Source organism: Garra rufa, chromosome 20, assembly GCF_049309525.1.
Source record: "Garra rufa chromosome 20, GarRuf1.0, whole genome shotgun sequence".
In the NCBI taxonomy this organism is placed as follows: domain Eukaryota; kingdom Metazoa; phylum Chordata; class Actinopteri; order Cypriniformes; family Cyprinidae; genus Garra; species Garra rufa.
This window is the reverse complement of record NC_133380.1, coordinates 38,618,779-38,639,495: the sequence shown is the minus strand read 5'-3', so window position 1 is coordinate 38,639,495 and position 20,717 is coordinate 38,618,779. Positions and strand designations below refer to the sequence as shown.

At 34.3% G+C, this 20,717-nt stretch overlaps 2 protein-coding genes across 2 annotated transcripts in view; both read left to right on the top strand.

The window, feature by feature from the left end:
• The window catches only part of adgrl2a (adhesion G protein-coupled receptor L2a), a 118,137-nt gene extending 106,578 nt beyond the window's left edge, over positions 1–11,559 (top strand). Inside the window, exons 19-23 of the mRNA XM_073825261.1 lie at positions 32–160; positions 2,698–2,794; positions 5,118–5,246; positions 5,612–5,629; positions 9,871–11,559. Of these exons, the coding sequence (XP_073681362.1) occupies positions 32–160; positions 2,698–2,794; positions 5,118–5,246; positions 5,612–5,629; positions 9,871–10,637 (1,140 nt within the window). The 3' untranslated portion in view covers positions 10,638–11,559. The remainder of the gene's footprint in view (positions 1–31; positions 161–2,697; positions 2,795–5,117; positions 5,247–5,611; positions 5,630–9,870) is intronic.
• An 8,460-nt stretch (positions 11,560–20,019) lies between these two features.
• Positions 20,020–20,717, top strand: part of LOC141293545 (adhesion G protein-coupled receptor L2-like) — a 5,953-nt gene continuing 5,255 nt past the window's right edge. Inside the window, exon 1 of the mRNA XM_073825569.1 lies at positions 20,020–20,122. Coding sequence (XP_073681670.1) covers positions 20,020–20,122 — 103 coding nt within the window. The remainder of the gene's footprint in view (positions 20,123–20,717) is intronic.

Genomic DNA, 20,717 nt, shown 5'->3' with positions numbered 1-20,717 from the left:
AACAACAAAAAATCCTCCCTTTGAACTGCAGGTTCGAAGAGAGTACAGCAAATGCCTCCGACACACGTACTGCTGTAGCGGGATCACGACAGAGAGCTCACACAGCTCCACAAAGACCTCAACAACACGGACAAGCGCTCGCTATTCCTCTGGTACTCAGGTACAAACACTACTGACCCAATTTCCATTGTTTTCATTTCGACGGCTTTTAATGCGATGTTCGGTTATGAGACGCATTTCCTATTGGAATGAAATGAAACTCTGTGACTGCTTCCATCTGCTCCAGTACTGCAGTGGAGATCTTTTATGTGTTTCTTCTTGTTTTTCAGACGGATTTTAGAGATTTTATTCAAACGTCTTTACGATGCATGCCATTATATTATAGTGAATCATAGCAGTCGTCGTGTATGCTACGCAATGTTTAGACAGAGTTCTGATATACTCTAATATTTACTTTCTAATCCCTATTATGATATTGTATGTAGCATTTATGTTGAAAATTGTTAAATCTCCAGGGTAAATATTTTTCATACCGTTGTAATGTGAAAATAATGAGGGAGAGTGATTTTGTTTTTCAACAACAAAAACTTGGCAAACAAATTAAATTGATTATGTAGGGTAAGATGGAGAAAGATGACCCACTTTAATACAGTGTGCATTTACTTATAAATTGTCCAGAGAAAACATTTAGCATATACATGATTATGCATAATCCAGTGTATTAAATGGAACACACAACAATTCTATGTGTGCACTATTTTCTCAAAGGTTTGTGAATGTACAACATTAAGTCAAACATTTGAAGGAAAAGTATGTATCAGAGTAAAACAGTAGCTTATGAATTACATTATATAATTAAATGTGTGATTTAGTGACTGTGGTTAAAAAAAGGGATCTTTTACATCCTTTCACTATATTGCCCCAAAGTGCAAATTAAAATGATATAGATTAAATACATAAGTACTATAGTAATAAATAACTAGATGAAAAAGTTTATCAAGACACACTTTGAAGTTGGCTTGAGAAAGCTGGACCAGAACGTTTTAAAAAGTTTGAACAGTTTAAAAAAGTTTATGAAGTTTAAGAAGATTTCCAAGTTTTAAAAGTTTTAAGTTTGAGGGTTTTCAGTCGGAAATAGTTTGAAATTTAAAGTAGTTTTAAAAGCTTAATGTTTGATAGCATGTTTCCAGCATGTTTAACATGTTGTTAGCATGTTTCTAGTATGATTAGCATGTTACTAGTGTGTTGTTAACATGATTAACAAGTTGCTAGCATGATTCTAGCATGATTAACAAGTTGCTAGCATGTTTTTAACATGTTTCTAGCATGATTAGCAATTTGATAGCATGATTACCAAGTTGGTAGCATGTTTCTAGCATGATTAACATGTTGATAGCATGTTTTTAACATGATTAGCAAGTTGCTAGCATGTTTTACCACGATTAGCATGTTGCTAGCATGTTTCTAACATGATTAGCAAGTTGCTATCATGTTTCTAGCATGATCAGGAAGTTGCTAGCATGTTTCTAGCACGATTAACAAGTTGTTATCATGTGTCTATCTTGATTAACATGTTGGTAGCATGATTACCAAGTTGTTAGCAAGTTGCTATCATGTGTAGCATGTTGCTAGCATGTGTCTAGCATGATTAACACGTTTCTAGCATGTTTCTAGCATGATTACCAAGTTGTTAACAAGTTGCTATCATGTGTAGCATGTTGCTAGCATGTGTCTAGCATGATTAACACGTTTCTAGCATGTTTCTAGCATGATTAGCAAGTTGCTGTCATGTGTCAACATAGCATGATCAACATGTTGCTAGCTTAGTACCAAGTTGCTAGCATGTTGTTAGCATGATTACCAAGTTGTTAGCACGTTTCTAGCATGATTAGCAAGTTGCTATCATGTGTAGCATGTTGCTAGCATGTTTCTAACATGATTACCAAGTTGCTAGTATGTTTCTAGCATGATTAGCAAGTTGTTAGCATGTTTCTAGCATGATTACCAAGTTGCTATCATGTGTAGCATGTTGCTAGCATGTTTCTAACATGATTACCAAGTTGCTAGTATGTTTCTAGCATGATTACCAAGTTGTTAGCATGTTTCTAGCATGATTAGCAAGTTGCTATCATGTGTAGCATGTTGCTAGCATGTTTCTAACATGATTACCAAGTTGCTAGTATGTTTCTAGCATGATTAGCAAGTTGCTAGAGTTGATCATTTTAGTTTCAGAATAATAAAAATAATAACTATAAATTTAAGTTGGATTTCAGTAAGTTGGCTTTCTCAGGCCACCTTAATAATAAATTATTACTACACTTTTGACACTTTTCAAACTTTTAGAGAACATGTGGTTAATGATTTGACTAGACATGATGTTACTATAACAAGACAGAGAACTGCATACATACATCCAATAAAAATTGGCCCCGGTTGACTTGAAAGTCATTGAAAAGGCTCAGAAAAGTGAAGTTGGTTCTGAAAAAAGCTATCATTTGTTTATAGTTGCCACTTGCTTTGACATTTTGTTATAAATGTATGAATATCATTGCATCAGATAAGTACGACTCAAGTGTCCAAAAGCATCCAAATTCTTTTTGGGGCCACTGTACATATCAGAAAAAAAAGATGTAGCATGCAATTTTTCCCTCCGGAAGATAGTGATCAGTGTTTCATGGCTGTTTGTTCATCTAACAGAGTCGAATCAGACGAATGTGGAACGACACAGTCAGAAAACAGTCTGAGTCCTCTTTCATCTCAGGAGACATCAACAGCACATCAACCCTCAACCAAGGTCAGTCACACACCCAGAAACTTTTTTTCTGAAATAATAGACTCAAAATGAACAACAATCAGTCATCCATGTTTAATTAAATTTTTAAAAATGTTTTAGTGTTTACCTCATATTTAATCGAATTTCTTCAGAGCCAACTATTTAAAAGTTCTGCACTGATGAACTCAATGGATATTTTAAACATTTAAAACATTCTTAAATTTATTTGAAGTTCAATTACATTTGCTTTTTTTTTCATGTATAGTAATGTTTATTTCAGATGCATTTATTTAAAACAAGATTTTCATTTAACAGATAAGTTTATTAAAAGCATGATAATTAATGGTGAGTACACTGCAAAAAAATGCTTTTCTTACTTAGATTTTTTGTCTTGTTTCCAGCCAAAATATCTACAAATTCTTAAATTAAGAAGTTTTTTTTTAGAAAAAATAAAAATGATTGTCTTGTTTTCAGACAAAAACAAGTCAAAATTAGGTGCGTTTTTGTTTGAAACAAGCAAAATAATCGTTAATAATAATATTAATATTAGTAATATTAACAATATTATTATTAATAATATTAATAATAATAATAAAAATAATTGTTTTCTGTTTTAAATAAGATTTTTTTTCTTACCCCGTTGGCAGATTATTTTGTTTGTTCTAAGCAAAAACTTAATTTTAACTTGTTTTTTTCTGAAAACAAGAAAATAATTGTACTTGTCTAGAAAATCCTTCTAGATTTAAGAATTCTTAGATATTTTGGCTGGAAACAAGACAAAAAAATAATAAGAAAAGCATTTTTTGCAGTGTATCTATTTTAAACCACTCAAATGTGATTTTAGTTAAAGTCAACATGAAACAGCATTTGCAACACTTTTACTAATGCGATGTGACAGATTTGTCAGATAGCAAATTAATTAGATCATGAAAAGTGGTCTCTGTATGACAGGTGGTTGAAAGAGAGGGGTGAAAAATAAGAAGGATTGGTATCATCAGCCAAAAAGGAAAGTCGTTTCAGAGGCGAAGCAAGTTATTACATTTTGATGAAAGATTATGATGCCAAACATGTTTTTTTTTTTTTTTTTTTTTTTCCTTTGGAATAACACGGACCGATGAATCTTTCACAATAACATCAGAAACTTGCATTGAGAAAGTAAATAGGGTCAGTTTGGATTTCATGTTGACTTTAATGTAAAACAAAACCACTAATGTCAGTTTAAAGACACGGGAAGCCAGACAAGCCCCTTTTGGGTCCGTTTTACACAGCTACAGTAGTGAGTCAGTAGAAAATATGCCCTCGGACAGCTATTTTAAAGATTTAGAAAAAAAAAACTGTCATTTATTATTTAGCCAGGGCTGAAATGCATGTGATGAGAAGATGATGTTCAACTCTAGCTGACCTGCGGTAAGGTTGTATTATTCAGAGCCGTTTGCTTTGGCTTGCTCTAAAACACTCAGCATGCTTTTAATGCATGTGTTCAAGCACAAAACACAAAGGTGCTAAAAAAATGGTATTTGTCTTTCTATGCTTCAGTGTCTCTGTTCAGAAACAATAGCAACAATGACTGTTATTTGCAATATTTATATCACAACAATAGTAGAAAAAAAAAATGAATTTATCATTTATATTTTACCACAGATTATTTTACAGAGATCTTGAATTAGTAAGAAGCTGTGCCCATTATGGTAGTTTTTTTTTTTTTTTTTTTTTTGTCATCAATTTAATTTTGACAATTACACTTCAAAAAAAAATTCTTACTGGTTTTGTTGTCTTGTTTCCAGCAAAAACATAAAAAAAATTCTTAATTCAAGAAGAATTTGCTAAGCGAGTAAAAATAATTTTCTCAGTCAAAATTAAGTGAGTTTTTGCTTTAGAACAAGCTATATAATCTGCCAATGGGTTAAGCAAAAAAAAAAAAAAAAAAAACTTATTTCAAACAGAAAACAAGATTAATTTTCTTACCCCATTGGCAGATTATTTTGCTTGTTTAACTATTTTTTTCTGAAAATGACAATAATTTTTACTCATCTAGAAAATCCTTCTTGATTTAAGAATTTTTAGATATTTTGGCTGGAAAAAAAGACAAAAATCTAAGTAAGAAAAGCATTTTTTTCAGTGTATTCACTTATTAATTTGTACGTAGGATATCATTGACAAATATTACAAGCATTTAAAACTGGTGATCATTTATTGACATTATGTTGATTAAATAGGTAATAGAAAGGTAATTTAAAAACAAACAAACTGACAAACAAACATGCTTCCAGATTAAACATATCCATCAAATAGATGTCTTAGAGGTCATAATCTTATTTGTCCTCTTGTTTTTTTGCTGCTTCAGGAATGACGGGCAATTATCTTCTTACTAACCCTCTTCTGAGACCACAAGGCACTAATAACCCCTACAACACCTTACTGGCTGAAACTATCGTATGTAACACACCAACGGTGCCAGTCTTTCACTCTCCAGGTGTGACTACTAATCCACTACACTCCTTTTTACCCTTCTGCTCATGTGTGGTACTATGAGTATCATCAGAGTACCACGCAGTATCAGCCCCTCTGTGCTGAGAAATCACACCAATAAATCAGATATATCAGGCTAAAACTGTAGTGTGTGGTTTTACAGCACAGACTAAAGCTATTTTTCTTCACTATGAGACCGTTGTGATGCTCACAAGAAATTGTATTGCTTTTTATGCACACATGTTTTATTTCATTTTTTGAATATTTAAAAGCAGGCAAATGTAATTCAACTTTTTTTTTTCTTTTTAAGTGACATGACACTAACTATTTGTGTCTTGTTTTCTCTTTCCCTTTCCTGCACACACTCAGTGACCTACAGAGAGACAAGTATGCAATCAATTTTAAATTTGCCCATCAAATGTAATTGTTTTACCATGATTAAACTCTGGCCATCAACAGTTCATCCACATATTGTCAACACATGGTTCAAAATCATTAGAATGAGGTCTTAGTGAAACAATACTTTCATCACCTCTGCATTTTACAACTTTGGGATGTTGGCACGATGCATGCACATTGCACACACAGTTGAGATTTAGTTTAAATGTATATACATGATTCTGAATGGAGATTGTACTGAAAGCAGTCGCCTTCTCTCTTTGTTAAATATGGGCTCGTTGGACATCGGGTTGGATTTATTTGAATACTTGAAAGTTGAATGGCTACAGATGTTGATGCCAGTCTTTTCAATATAAAAAAGCACAAGTATAATGTGCAGTTGCAGTTATTTGTTTTTCTGCATGTTACAACAGCTTTTAATGCGGTTCATTCAGTCATGAAACCCAAATTCAGAAGTTGTATGAAAATTATATTCACAAGCCTTTTTATTTTTACCGTATATACTGTGGGCCCAAAACTATTTGGAAACTTAAGCTATATTTAATTTTGCTTTCCAGAGCTATTTTTCAATTACTTTTATGCAGCTGAAGCTAAAGCCATTTTTTTTTTTTTAGTGGATATATAAAGTTAGAACCCCTCAAGTTTACACAGGTGTAGTTCTCCACATTAGCTATAGACATGTTTCACTAAACAAACTAATTTGGCCTGACAACCAGAAAATGTCCAGATACCTTTGTCATTTAATTGATAGTCTTATTATTTTACAGAATTATTTTTTTTATGCTGTAACTTACCTTTTTTTTCTGTCAAAAAAGAAAAATATATTTTGTTTAATGTGTTGCTATATAATGCAAATATTTTTTGTTTGTTTGTTTGTTTTTATGGAAGCTTGTTTCTGTCACTGAAAAACAAATTTAAAAAAAATAAAAATTGGACTTTATAACTTTATAATGTATCTCACAATTCTGAGAAAAAAGTCAGAAATGCATAATATAATCTCGTAAGTGCATGATATAACGTCAGAATTGTGAAATATAAACCCTCAATTGTAATAAAATGTTAGACTTCTGACCTTTTTTCAGAATTAGACTATATAGCTTGCAATTGCTATTAAAAAAAAAGTTTATTTCTTACAATTCTGAGAAAAAAAAAGTCAGAACTGTGATATATAAACTCGCAATTGAGAGAAAAGTCAGAATTCTGAGTTTATATTTTGCAATTATTATTTATTTATTTACAGTTTACATTTCTCACAATTCTGAGTTTATATCTCGCAATAATTACTTTTTTAAATGCTGAGGAAACTTGTTTTGAGGATTGTGATAAAGAATCACCATTACCTTTTTTATTTCTATTATATCATAGCAGAAACAGGCTTCCGTTGTGTTGTGTCCCCAGTATATTCTCTTTTACCCTCCTCCAGTTTAACACATCTCTCTGTCTGTTTGCGAGTTCGGTGAGGAATTCTGTCAGAGAAGAGCCCTCATGTTTCTTTAGCCCTTCCGTCTCAATATCCAGCAGATATCTCTCTTAAACTCCCTTTCCTCAAATTACTGTCCCTCTTCTGTTCCCATCTGCCATCTCCTTCCTTTGTCTTGTCATTTGTGTGGAGAGGCTCTGAGAACGGCTGTGTCCGAGCCGCCCACCGGTGGGCTCTCGTAAGATGCAGTTAAAGATTATCGTAGCTCATGCAGACGGCCGCTCGTCCACCGGCGTGCAAATGAGCTCAAATTACCACATAAAGTCCAGTCCAGCAAACAAACCCAACTGTGACATTTAACAGAGGGAAAAGGCCTTAATTGTGATGTTAATTTAATTTGCTAAGTCTTTTGCTTGCGCTAACGTTGTAATTAAGTTTTTTTGGTTTGTTTGTTTTGTTATTTTCTGTTAGTGATATATCATCATGTTTTATAATAAATCATTTTCCTTTTTGTTTTGTGTTCTTTTCGTTCATCAGCAGCGCTCAGGTCTGCTGGCCTGAACAGACAGACTTGATGTGAGTTGTTCAGAGTGAGTTTTCTCTCTCCTGTCTGTTGGATGCTTTCGCTTTCATTGGCTCTCTGTAGTGTGAGAAATGGCTGTTTGTGTTGTTGTTTTTTTCTGAGTTGGCTTTTTTCCATTACTTTCAAACCTTTCACCCCCACCACCTTAACTGCTTCATATACAAGCTGATGTTGATGAATTCTGTGACTGTCACCGCTCTTCCATCTGTGAATACACATCTGTGCCGCTCTCTCATTTGTGTCTGTGACATTTGAAGCCTATAGAATGATTTTAATGTTGTTTGGGATGTAGTTAAATCAATGTTCCGAAATTGGTCATTGTGAATTGTTCGAAATTGTTTTATTGTGGAAAAATTCAGAACTTCAAACTGTGGAGAATTGACAAAGAATGAACTGGGCCTTTGCCTGTGCCTGCCGATTCTGTAAGGGAATTATGCAAACAAAGTATGGTAGGTCAGGTACGGCTAGATGTAGCAGACTAATGCGACCTGGCATACATTGCTAGTGCTGTAGAACTGTGATCCAAGCACTTTATAAATCCGGGAGTACAAGTATACATTATAAGAGCCTGGTTAAATTTGCCATTTTCAAGTAATGCATGGCTTCACGCTGAAAGTAGTGCAGCTATTTTTACAGATAATGCACTCACCCCCTTGTCATTCAAGATGTTCATGTATTTCTTTCTTCAGTCGTAAAGGAATTGTTTTTTGAGGAAAACATTTCAGGATTTCTCTCCATATAATGGACTTCTATGGTGCTCCCAAGTCTGAACTTCCAAAATGCAGTTTAAATGCAGCTACAAAGGGCTCTAAATGATCCCAGCCAAGGAAGAAGGGTCTTATTTATTTATTTATTTTTTTCAAAAAAAAAAAAAAAAAAAAAAAAGTATTTTCTTGCTCTGTGTGAACTCTGTGTTTATTCCAGTTCATGACAGTTAGGGTATGTTGTAAAACTCCTACATTGCTGTTTTACCTTATTTTGTAAAGGACATTTGACCTTCTTTGCATGTTAACTTTGTAAACAATGGGTTGGTACTTCTGAAGCAATGTAGGACTATTTTGTGGTTGGAGGAGAAATTGAGTTTTTCGACATATCTCAACTGTCATGAAGTTCAGGCAGAGCTAGACAAGAAGAGCGTTTAAGTTTAAAAAGTATATAAATTGTCAATTTGTTTCGAAAATAATCAATCGTTTCACTTTTTCCTCGGCTGGGATTGTTTAGAGTCCTTTGAAGCTGCGTTTAAACTGCATTTTGGAAGTTCAAACTAGGGGGCACCATAGAAGTCCATTATATCCTGAAATGTTTTCCTCAAAAAACATAATACTATTATGGCTGAAGAAAGAAAGACATGGATGACATCTTGGATGACAAGGGGGTTAGGACGTTATCTGTAAATTTTTGTTCTGGAGGTGAACTACTCCTAAAAGCCAAATTTATTTCTGGTAAAACTTCAGTTTGCACTCTTAAAAATAAAGGTGCTTTAAACGGTTCTTCAAGCGATGCCATAGAAGAACCATTTTTGGTTCCACAAAGAACCATTTAGTTGAAGGTTCCATCTCTTTCTTACCTTTTTATAATCTGAAGAACCTTCTTTTGCCACAAAGAACATTGTCTTCTGTGAACCATTTAGGCAAAAAAGTTATTCTCTGGCTTCATCAAGCACATTTATTTTTAAGAGTGTAGGGACCAATTCTGACTATTAACTAGTCACTCATTAACATGCATATTACTAGTATTTTGGCTGTTTACTAGAACTTATAAAGCACATATTAATGCCTTTTTCTGCGTGACCATATTTTAGATCCTTTAATGCTATCCCATACCTAAACTTACTCTTTATAAGCAGCAAATTGGGAGTTTAATGAGGAAAAAAAAACAGTTAATAGTGAGAACTAATCCTCAGTCTGAAGTGTAGACTTATTTCTGGAGTGTTTTTCACAATAAACATTGCTTCAAAGCAGCATTACAGAAAATCATGAGTGGATGGTCATAAAGTTATACGTAGGACTGGGCGATAATACAGTGTAAATTTTTCTTAACAGAACCTTACCGTTCTGCATGCGCAGACTAAAGATTTTCATTTTTTGCATGTTCTAAAAATGCCAAATGCAGTTATGCATTTGACTTAAATGCAGCTCCTAAACAGCATTAAACACTGTGATTTTATTTCTCAGATTTAGCAAGAGCAAACAACCTAACGTTTTTTTTCTCCTCGTGTTGTTGCAGGACACTCGGTGACCAGCGGCAGAGATACGAACACGTTCGGGACTCTACCACTCAACGGCAACTTCAATAACAGCTACTCACTTCATAACTACAGCGACGGCGTGCAGGTGGTGGATTGCGGGCTCAGTCTCAATGACACGGCCTTCGAGAAGATGATCATCTCCGAGCTCGTGCACAACAACCTCAGGGCCGCCGAGTCCCGGATCAGCACCAAAAAGGGGGCGGGGATCAGCAGAGGGGAGGAGCCTGTGGTTGCGGAGACGTCGTCCCTGGTGCAGGTGGGCGGGGACAGTGAGATGGGCGGTCTGGGGCTGCACCACACGCATCCCCGCACGCTCGAAGCCCCCCTCATCCCCCAGCGAACTCACTCGCTCCTGTATCACACACAGGAGAGAGCGAGGGCCGACATGGACGGAGGGCCTTCGCATCCCCACAGCTACATGGGCCAGCTTCCGCCTCCGGCCGAAACCGCCCTGCCCTCCCCCAACAGAGACTCGGTGTACACCAGCATGCCAAACCTCAGAGACTCGCCATTCTCGGAGAGCAGTCTAGACGTCGACCAGGACCTCTCGCCATCCAAACACAGTCCGAACGAAGACGTTTACTATAAAAGCATGCCCAACCTGGGGTCAGGCCAGCAGCTGCACGCGTATTATCAGATGAGCAGAGACAGTAGCGAGGGCCTCATCATCCCCGTTTCTAAAGATGCCTGTGTCCCCGAGGGGGACGTAAGAGAGGGACAAATGCAGCTGGTCACAAGCCTTTAAAACTAACTGTAAGCACCGCCCACCATGTACACAGCCCCGCCCATCCACCGATGGCAGAGTGGTCTTCCTTTTTTTAGCCTCCCACATAACTGCACACATAATGGAGAAGTACCGCTGCTGTCCAACGAGTTACAGGCAGGCCCAGACGGAATCTGCAGACTTTTTAATCGCATTTCTGCGCTGATTTTAGATGGAAATTGCAGTGGAATGGATGAGGTTGGTGAAATGTGTCACATAAAGCTTATGCCTTGTTTTTCGGTAAAATACTCTTAGAAATACATTAACTTGAACAGCAAAAGTGCATAAAACCAAATTTTAGAAAATTTACTGACTTCAAACAGGGTATAACAACTTCCTACCTTCCCACCTTTTGTTCCCTTTTGTTGCTGTTATGCTGTACTATCACCAGATCTTGGATTCAATGGTGTTTTCTGTCAATTAGCATAGGTTTTAAGTAACTTTGCCAGAATGATCCAAAAATAATGCTTTTTATTCAAAAGCTGAGGTGCATACACTGCAAAAAATGCTTTTCTTACTTAGATTTTATCTTACTTGTCTTGTTTCCAGCCAAAATATCAAAAAAATTATTAAATCAGGAAGGATTTTCTAGACGAGTAACAATTATTGTCTTGTTTTCAAAAAACAAAAAGTCAAAATTAAGTGTGTTTTTGCTTGAAACAAGCAAAATAATCTGCCAATGGGGTAAAACAAATAATCTGATTATATTTCTTACCCCATTGGCAGATTATTTTGCTTGTTCTAAATTGTTTACTTGTCTAGAAAATCCTTCTTGATTTAATTGACATTTTGGCTGGAAACAAGACAAAAAATACAAGTAAGAAAAGCATTGTTTGCAGTGTACGCCAGGGTTGCCAGGTCTTCATAACAAAGCCAGCCCAACTGCTACTTAAAACTAGCCCAATCATGCTCCCGGTGAAACTATAAACATTGCATTAAAGACATGTTCTGTGGTGGACGACATCACGTTATGGGGAGCTATTAATGTTTATTTCATGCTATAACTAGTAAAGAATAAGAGATGACTGGTTCATGTGACGCTTGAACTAAGGCGCAACACCAATCACCACAAAATGGTATTTGTTTCAATTTCTTTAAAAAATGACCAAATTTGAAAGCTGAGACTTTGTTTCATACCTAAAGTAACCTGTTCTGTCTTGTCTGTCAGCACTTTGTCAGGTTCCTCTTTGCTCCGCAATGTATTTTTCACTGTGTGAGAACATGATGTGACGCGTGAGAACACCTTTGCAAAGACTCAATTGAAAGAAAACAAGTTGACAAAAAGAATGAATCCAAGATTTGGTGATCATATAGCATTAGAAATTTACAAGCAATTTTTCAATGGCCAGCATCACCAATTTTTACCAGTGATGGTAAGAAACAATCTTAAGACATATTTCAGAAAGTATACAGTTTTGTTTAAATGAATGTATTGAGCGTTTTTACTGGAAAACAAGACAGAAGGCACTAATAAGCAAACACATTTTTGTGATTTTTAACTGTTACCTTGTTTTTGGTAGCTGAATGTAATCAAATTAGCCACAATTATTTAATAAACAAGCAAGGGTCAGATGAAGTGTACAGTAGAACTTTGTGAATGAAGGCCTCGCAGTGTTCTGCGGTTGCAGATTCCGTGTGGGCCTGTATATAGGAATCCAGTTTCACATAAAAAATGAATAAAATTAAGCCAACAAAAAAAAGAAGTCTCGTTCCAGTGCATAAGTTTCTCAAAGGATGTACATATATGTTCACATATTTCTCTTTTGAATGCAGTTTTGCTTTTTCTTTTTTATTATATACAAAAATGGAAATTTCCAGGACCCTAAGACATATGGTGATTGTCCTGACTGAACTAAAGGAGTCCTGTAACACCCTTTACAATCATCAACAAAGTCCCATATGACCACTAGCAAACAAACCCCAGGCCTTATATTTTCTCAATCATACACGGGACTGTCAAGGGTAATAATATAACATAGAACAATATATTTTGTTGTATTGATTGTGTAAAATAAATTGCTATAAAATAATCAAGAACAGCCCTAAATAAAAAGCAAATGAAGAGATTTTGAACATGAGATGACTATGTAAAAAGTTTTAAAGCTTGTTTATGGTGATGCAATTGCTGGATGACCACATGTACGCTGCAAAAGACATGGAAATTCCTCTGTCCTGTTCATGAAAATGGTTTTGCCGCTTCAGTTTCAGTAGATTCTGGTGTTCTCGTGCCTTGCACACATTTATTTTTTGTGCAAATCTGTGCAAAGCATGAAAAATGTAGCGACTGAAGGCCGCAGCTGAGCATGAAGGAGGACCTTCGTCTTTAAAGACATATTACTGCAGCTGGGGATGGATATTTATTTATTAAATTATTCTTTAAAAATGATACTTTTGTGAATATTTTACAGCACTGGTCGACGTAGTTCATCCTCATATGCATAATTAAGAAACCCATCTCTGATAAACATGTAAAGGAGCCCATCTCTACAAAGGATGTAAAGTTCTACACTTGTTTAACAATAAATAAATGTGAATTTTTGTCTAACTGAATGTGTAATGCATTTTTTTATTATTATTATTTGCACACTGGCGATTAGAAATCTGAGTGTGTATTTACTTGTTTGTGTAAAGATAGGAAAACAGAAAGATCGTCGATGCATTTTAAAACTGAGACGGTATTTCATCACTCTTCTATCTCAGTGGTTTGGCATGTTTATGCTATTTAAGCTGGTGATGCACATCAAAGTGAAAAGCGATGTAAGCCGATACATAAACTGCAATATGAGCCCTCATAAACAGCCTGAGAACAGTTTGCTGCATTATAGCTAGAGGGCAGTGCACAGGGGAACCGCAAGTTCATTTACTGGAGAAAACTGCAGTTTATGAAATTTTGAACCTGTCTCTCTGAAGTCCTGTTTCAAACTATCAGTCTTCAGAAAGTTTCTTTCAGACAGCTGCTTGCGCTGCGCCTGCTGACGTAACCATAACACTTTCCCTGTGCCTCTTTGAAATCATCTGAAACTCCTTTAGGAGACATAGGAGTCAGATATGAGGCAAAGGTTATGTTGAGGACACTGGCTTAGTAAATATTGTGGAGTATACACTGAAAAACAGTATTTGTTAAACAGTCATAAAGCTGAATACATTATAAGCAGCAGTAGCATATTTGAAAAATAGGCCTTTGGAATCAAATTGGAATCAAATGCTATGTAAGAAATCAGCATTGCATTATGAAAAACAATAGGGGTGCTCCGATTGATCGGCTACCGATCACTATCGGCCGATAATCGTTTTGGGATGTTTGATCAGCGGCCTCTAAAAAAAGCCGATCTCATAAACCAGTATGCAGCAGCACTGCCTCAGTCTCTGTCAGGTGCGGGTGAAACAATTATAATGCTGAAGGTGAGATACAATTCATATTTCTTAGTTACATAACTTATAAAGTCATTTGAAAACCTTATGTGAGACGTAATTTCACAAACAGCGCAAGTGAATGACGGCACTCTCTCTCTTTCTCTTTCAAAGTGCGCAAAAGACTTCCAATCACCACATAAGCTGACTATAAGCGAGCTGCAAGCTGCACAGTTGACACAGGGATTGTTACTTGCACAATAGAGGCAGTGTCGCATTGTTGCTAAAGTTTATAAATTGCATTTCTTTTTGAATTATTTCCAGTGTTTAAACATTCAGCACTGGCACGCTTTCATGGAGAATATGCATACTCGAAGTGCACACAGAAAAAGCCAGGTTCACATAACTGAGACTCACATTTTCCGTGTTCATGTTAACTGATAAAAGTGTTCAAGCTGCGCACAGTTGCAGTCTGGCAGTGCGTTCCAGGAGCGGTGCGTCTGCGGCAGTGCAGAGATCATTTCCACACTGAGTCTGTGCTGCACATGCAGAATTAAAGTGACAGTGCATTGTTTGCGGTAAATATGAACAAGGATTGACACGAAATGTCATAATTACACCATAAATGCATAAAATTAAAGTCTGCTGTGTTTCACAGTCAACGCATATGGGTTTTTGGCTAGGTTTAAAGGAAAAGAGCATTTTCAGATAAACAAGGCAATAAAATATGGTACTCGTGGAGGTAGGAAAACTACTAGGAAAGTTCTTTATTAACAACAGGATTACTTGTAATAAAGATCTAAATGCAAAAAAAAGCAGTAGAACTGTTTTTGTCAATAGTAAATTTAGTCATTTACAATGTTTGTGATAACAGAAGCAGTTTAAATTGCCACTTGCTTGAGCAACTTAGTATTTAAATCTAGAAGTAAATGCAAAAGTAAAAAGCACTGAATAATGTGTTGCTTATATGTATTGTTTAAACTCGTCTATGAAAGATTACTGTACTGTGTAAAAAAAAATGAATCAAAATGCTGAAAAAGCATTTTCAATAACAATGTTTGGATTTGAAAATAATGAATAAATGTGTTTGTGGAAATCAGGCTTGTGCTGTGTGTAAGCTATTGTGCAATAATTGCACAATTCTAAAAAAAGAAAAAAGAAAAAAAAATTAGGTGAGATAAATATATATTCTTGAAAAATGTCCACTCCACCCCTCAAATTAAAAAAAAAGGATTAAATGCCTAACAATCCTGATTGGAGTTTCACTATAAATAATTATAATAAAAAGAATGCTTTATGATCGGAGCACCCCTAGAAAACAATATTGCACACAGTGTGCTTCTCCTGTTGTATATTGCTTTGGTAAATGTACTGTAGTAGGTAAGGTTTAATTAAAGGTTAATTATAGGTAAAAAATTAATGGATTACATGTAAAGTAAGAATGTCTAGGTCTAGGTCAGTCAAACCAAAACAAATGACTCTTTCTGAGGTTTCTGAGATCTTTGCACAAAATTATTTTTGCACAAAAAGACAAGAAAACAATCAGAAACTTTTTTACACTTGAGGTCACAGCTTCATCTTTTAGATCTTTTATTATACTCTGCCTTTGAAGGATCATCATGAAGTCAATAGGGACACAACACAGCGTCATTAATTAATCAAGTTCGGAGCACAACCTTGAATGCAGGTGTGCTTTCTGGGTGAATATTGATTATGAATTGCCTTGCTGATGGCGAGAGAGTGTCATGCGACTAAACCAACGGGTGATCAGGGCAAATCATCTCTCTGTGGTTTTTCTTTTTTGGCCTTATTGATATTCAGGGCATATGTTATGTGTAGGGTTATAATACAGCATCGATCCAGGGCATCAGGGATTGCTCAATTCATGTGACCAGAGTTATGAATAACATGCATTTGAATTTGTTTTATTTCAGAATTCTAAGAAGAAATGCAAAGACTGAAAAGTACTTGAGGGTGAATCGAACATACCAAGGAATAACAAAGCTCACTTTTTTTTTCCCTTTCAAATATTTATTCAGCAAATAAATGATTTTTTTAGTCTGCGCATCGATCGCAGTGTCGAGATAAAAGACAGATCTAAATTAGAACATCATCAAAGCAAAATTTTCACGCTATGTGGGTAGAACAAGTCACCTTGTGCTTTCTTCCCCTTGAATATCGTCATCCTTTACCTGTCAAGGCAAGCAATTTAGCTGTGAAGCTTCCAATAGGAAAGAAAATCACAAATGAGATCCCCCCACCCCTAGTTGTTTCTTCTACAGCACTGAGATTTAATAGAGAGCAAATAGAAACTTTTGAAACTTTTTCACCTAAAATAATTTGACTTGTTCCATGTGATCACATTTTTTTGTTTTTACTTGTCACATGTCACACATTAGATGCAGATCTGCTTTAGATGGTAAAATGTTTAGTAAATAATGACTTTTCATTCATGAAATCATTCTTTTTTTTAGCCTTTTACATTTCAGAACAAAGTCTCACTGTGCTCAGATTTGCCAAGAGACCAAAGTGTGCAATCAATAGACAAATATTTTAATATGAACTCAAACATTTACACCAAATTCTTCCAGTTCCACAAAAAGCTGTACTATCTGCATGCCAAGTACTATGGCATTCTCTAACCATAGCTGGGTTTTCATTACCCTTTAAATTGCACAAATTGAAATTGCAAATTGAAAATATGATTAATGGAAATGCACCAACTGCGCAAAAACTCCCATATATTGCAAACAAGCTTTTACGCTTGCATGAGGTGGTTTTTCATGCCATTCGAAAAAGGAATATTTCGCAAAACAGCAATGGAAACGTTTTTTTTTTCACATTTACAGGTCACATTCGATTAAATAAATCCAAAATCCCGCAAAAAAAAACGTCGCCATGATTAATCGCGAGAGGAAAAAATTGCGTTTTAGTCGCATAACATCAGTTAATGGAAACGCTGTCATTTCTCAGCACTTTTTATTTGACATTTATAAAATATCGCCAAAGTGTTGTACAAATCTGTAATGGAAATGCGCCTCATATGATAACAACTGACTATTTTTGGTTTCCTTTAGAAACATTGCAAAAAATAATTTTCTTACTTAGATTTTTTGTCTTGTTTCCAGCCAAAATATCATACATATCATATATCTGCCAATGGGGTATGAACAATAATCTTGTTTTCTGTTTGAAAACTATTTTTTGTTTCCTTTAGAAACACTGCAAAAAAACCTTTTCCTACTTAGATTTTTTTTTTTTTTTGCCAAAATATCTAAAAATTCTTAAATCATAATTGTGTTTTTGCCTGAAACAAGCAAAATAATCTGCCAATAGGGTAATAAAAATGATCTTCACTGCAAAAAATGATTTTCTTACTTAGATTTTTTGTCTTGTTTCCAGAAGAGAAAAATAATCTTATTTCAAGCACCTAGATTATTTATTTTTTTACCCCATTGGCAGATTATTTTGCTTGTTTCAAGCAAAAACTCACCTAATTTTAATTTATTTTTTCTGAAAACAAGACAATATTTTTTCCTTGTCTAGAAAATCCTTCCTGATTTAAGAATTTAAAAAAAAATCTAAGTCAGAAAATCATTGTTTGCAGTGTTGTTTTCTGTTTGAAATATTTTTTTGCTTAACCCATTGGCAAATTATTTTGCTTGTTTTCAGAAAAAAGAAAACATTTTTGACTCGTCTAGAAAATCCTTCTTGATTTAAGAATTTTTAGATAATTTGGCTGGAAACAAGACAAAAAATCTAAGTAGGAAAAGCCTTTTTGCAGTGAAGAATTTTAGGAGAAATATCTAAATAGAAATGTTGGTGCTTAATACAATTTAGAACTCCATAAAGCAGTAAATTATTATAGTGTGCATAGTTTTATGTTTCACACAAGGTTGGAAATATATGCACTCCAGTGTGGTTCTTCACGCTGTGGGGTCCTGATGACTGCAGTCTGATCCTGAAGAGTCTGAAATTAGCCTCTCAATAAATGTCATGTTGTGTGCTTCAGTCGTGTCTGGATCTCACTATGATGTCACAACACAGCTGTGAATGATCATCTAAAACTGACTGGTCTCATTTGCTGAGATTTGTTCAGGATTTTTACGAGTTTGATGTCATATCTTGCCCTTTAGGTGATGCTTTATAAGAATTACTGCTAATTGATGTAAAGAATGGCATTCTGTGCAGGCGAAAATAGTATCATATGTCAATGTTACATCTTTTAAACATATGGGCTACAGCAGGTTTTATCAGTTCCACAATGACTTCTGCTATATATTTCATAAAATGTGATGGTATCTACGCTTATTATTATTATTCCAATTTGTTTGCTGTTATATAATATATGTGACCCTGGACCACAAAACCAGTCTTAAGTAGCATGGGTATATTTGTTGCAATAGCCAAAAATAGATTGTATGGGTCAAAAAATATTATTTTGTAAATTTCCTAACGCAAATATATCAAAACTAAAATTTTGATTAGTAATATGCATTGCTAAGAACTTCATTTGGAAAACTTTAAAAGCAATATTTAGATTTTTTTTGCACCTTCAGATTACAGATTTTCAAATAGTTGTATCTCAGACAAATATTGCCTGTCCTAATAAATCATACATCAGTGGAAGCTTATTTGGTCCAGGGTCACATACACTGCAAAACACCTTTTCTTACTTAGATTTTTTGTCTTGTTTCCAGCCAAAATATCTAAAAAAAATCTTAAATCAAGGATTTTCTAAGTAAAACTATTTTTTTTTTCTTGAAACAAGCACAATAATCTGCCAATGGGGTAAAAAAATAATCTTGTTTTCAGTTTGAAATAAGATTTTTTTTTTTTTTTTGCTTACCCCATTGGCAGATTGTTTTGCTTGTTTCAAGCGAAAACTTGTTTCATTTTAACTTATTTTTTTTCTGAAAACAAGACAATAATATCTACTTGTCTAGAAAATCCTTTTTGATTAAAATTGTTTTAGATATCTTATATATATATATATATATATATATATATATATATATATATATATATATATATATGAGTAAAATGTAATTTGTTAACTTTTTAGAAAGAAAGAAAGAAAGAAAGAAAGAAAGAAAGAAAGAAAGAAAGAAAGAAAGAAAGAAAGAAGAATTACAAAAGAAAGAAAGAAAAATGCAGATGTTACATTGTTTAAACACGTATCTTATGAGGTAATAACATCTGCAAAATATATCTTAAAACATATGATGGTATCTTAGTAATAATTCAGCTTTTTAATGAATTAAATGTATTAAATGGTTTGCCTTTTTGAATAAAATTATGAAATTGATGAAATTATGAAAATTGTTCTTAGTAGTAGTAGTAGTAGTATTTTATAATTAAATATTAATTATAATTATTGCACTTTTATTATTTATTAGAGTAAAATGTCTTCTTTGATACCTTTTTGAATAAAATTCTTAAATGGGCGGAATTTAGAAAATATGAATGAATGAATGAATGAATGAATGAATGAATGAATGAATTAACAAACACTGCAAAAAAAAATATTTTCTTACTTAGATTTTTTGTCTTGTTTCCAGCCAAAATATCTAAAAATTCAAGGAAGATTTTTAAAACAAGTCAAATTTAAGTGAGATTTTTCCTTAGAAAAAGAAAGTAAAAAAAGACTATTTCAAACAGAAAACAAGATTATTTTTCTTACCTCACTGACATATTATTTTGCTTGTTTCAAGCAAAAATGCACCTAATTTTAACTTTTTTATTTATTTATTTATTTTATTTTTTTGAAAACAATTTTTTTTTTTTACTCGTCTAAAAAATCCTTTTTGATTTAAGAATTTTTAGATATTTTGGCTGGAAACAAGACAAAAAGTCTAAGTAAGAAAAGTATTTTTTGCAGTGAAGTGAATGAAATTACAGACAATTAGAGCAATAATTTGTTACAGCTATGGTCTCTATTATCGTTTAATAACTTTAATTATTCTTCAGGGAAGCACGACTCTTTCTCAAACAGCTAAAAGCAATATGAGCAATGACACCGAATGACACAGTCTCCTCAATTCACAACCCAGCCCTCCAAAGACATGCCAGTCAACCCGATGTCAGCAAACCCAAACGCTCAAAACAATTCACAGGTAGAGAGGCGCCTCCAAGTTTTCTGATGGGCTGAAACGCTGGGGTCACGGTCATATTTTTTTCTGCTGTTTTTACAGAACCCAGAGATGTCACAGAGACAGAGCCATTTCTCACGACACCTATTTCTGTGATGTCTTACGGATAGAGGGGACATTTTGTATTTGCTGGCATGAAAATGGCATAAGTAGCTTTAAAGTCAACAGAAAATTGCATGCACAACCCATTTTACACTGATAATGTGTAAATAATGTGCAAATTGTATGTCTTGTTTCTAGCCAAAATATCTAAAACTTCTTCAATCAAGAAGGATTTTCTAGACAAGTTAGAACTATTGTCTTGTTTTCAGAAAAAAAAGTCAATACAAAGCCTGTTTTTGCTTAGAACAAGCAAAATAATCTGCCAATGGGATAAGCAAGAAAATCTTATTAAAAAAAAAAAAAAAAAGATTATTTTTCTTACCCCAATAGGAGATTATTTTGCTTGTTTCATGCAAAAACACACTTAATTTTGCCTTTTTTTTTTTTTTTTTTTGAAAACAAGACAAGGGACTTGTCTAGAAAATCCTTCCTGATTTAAGAATTTTTTGATATTTTG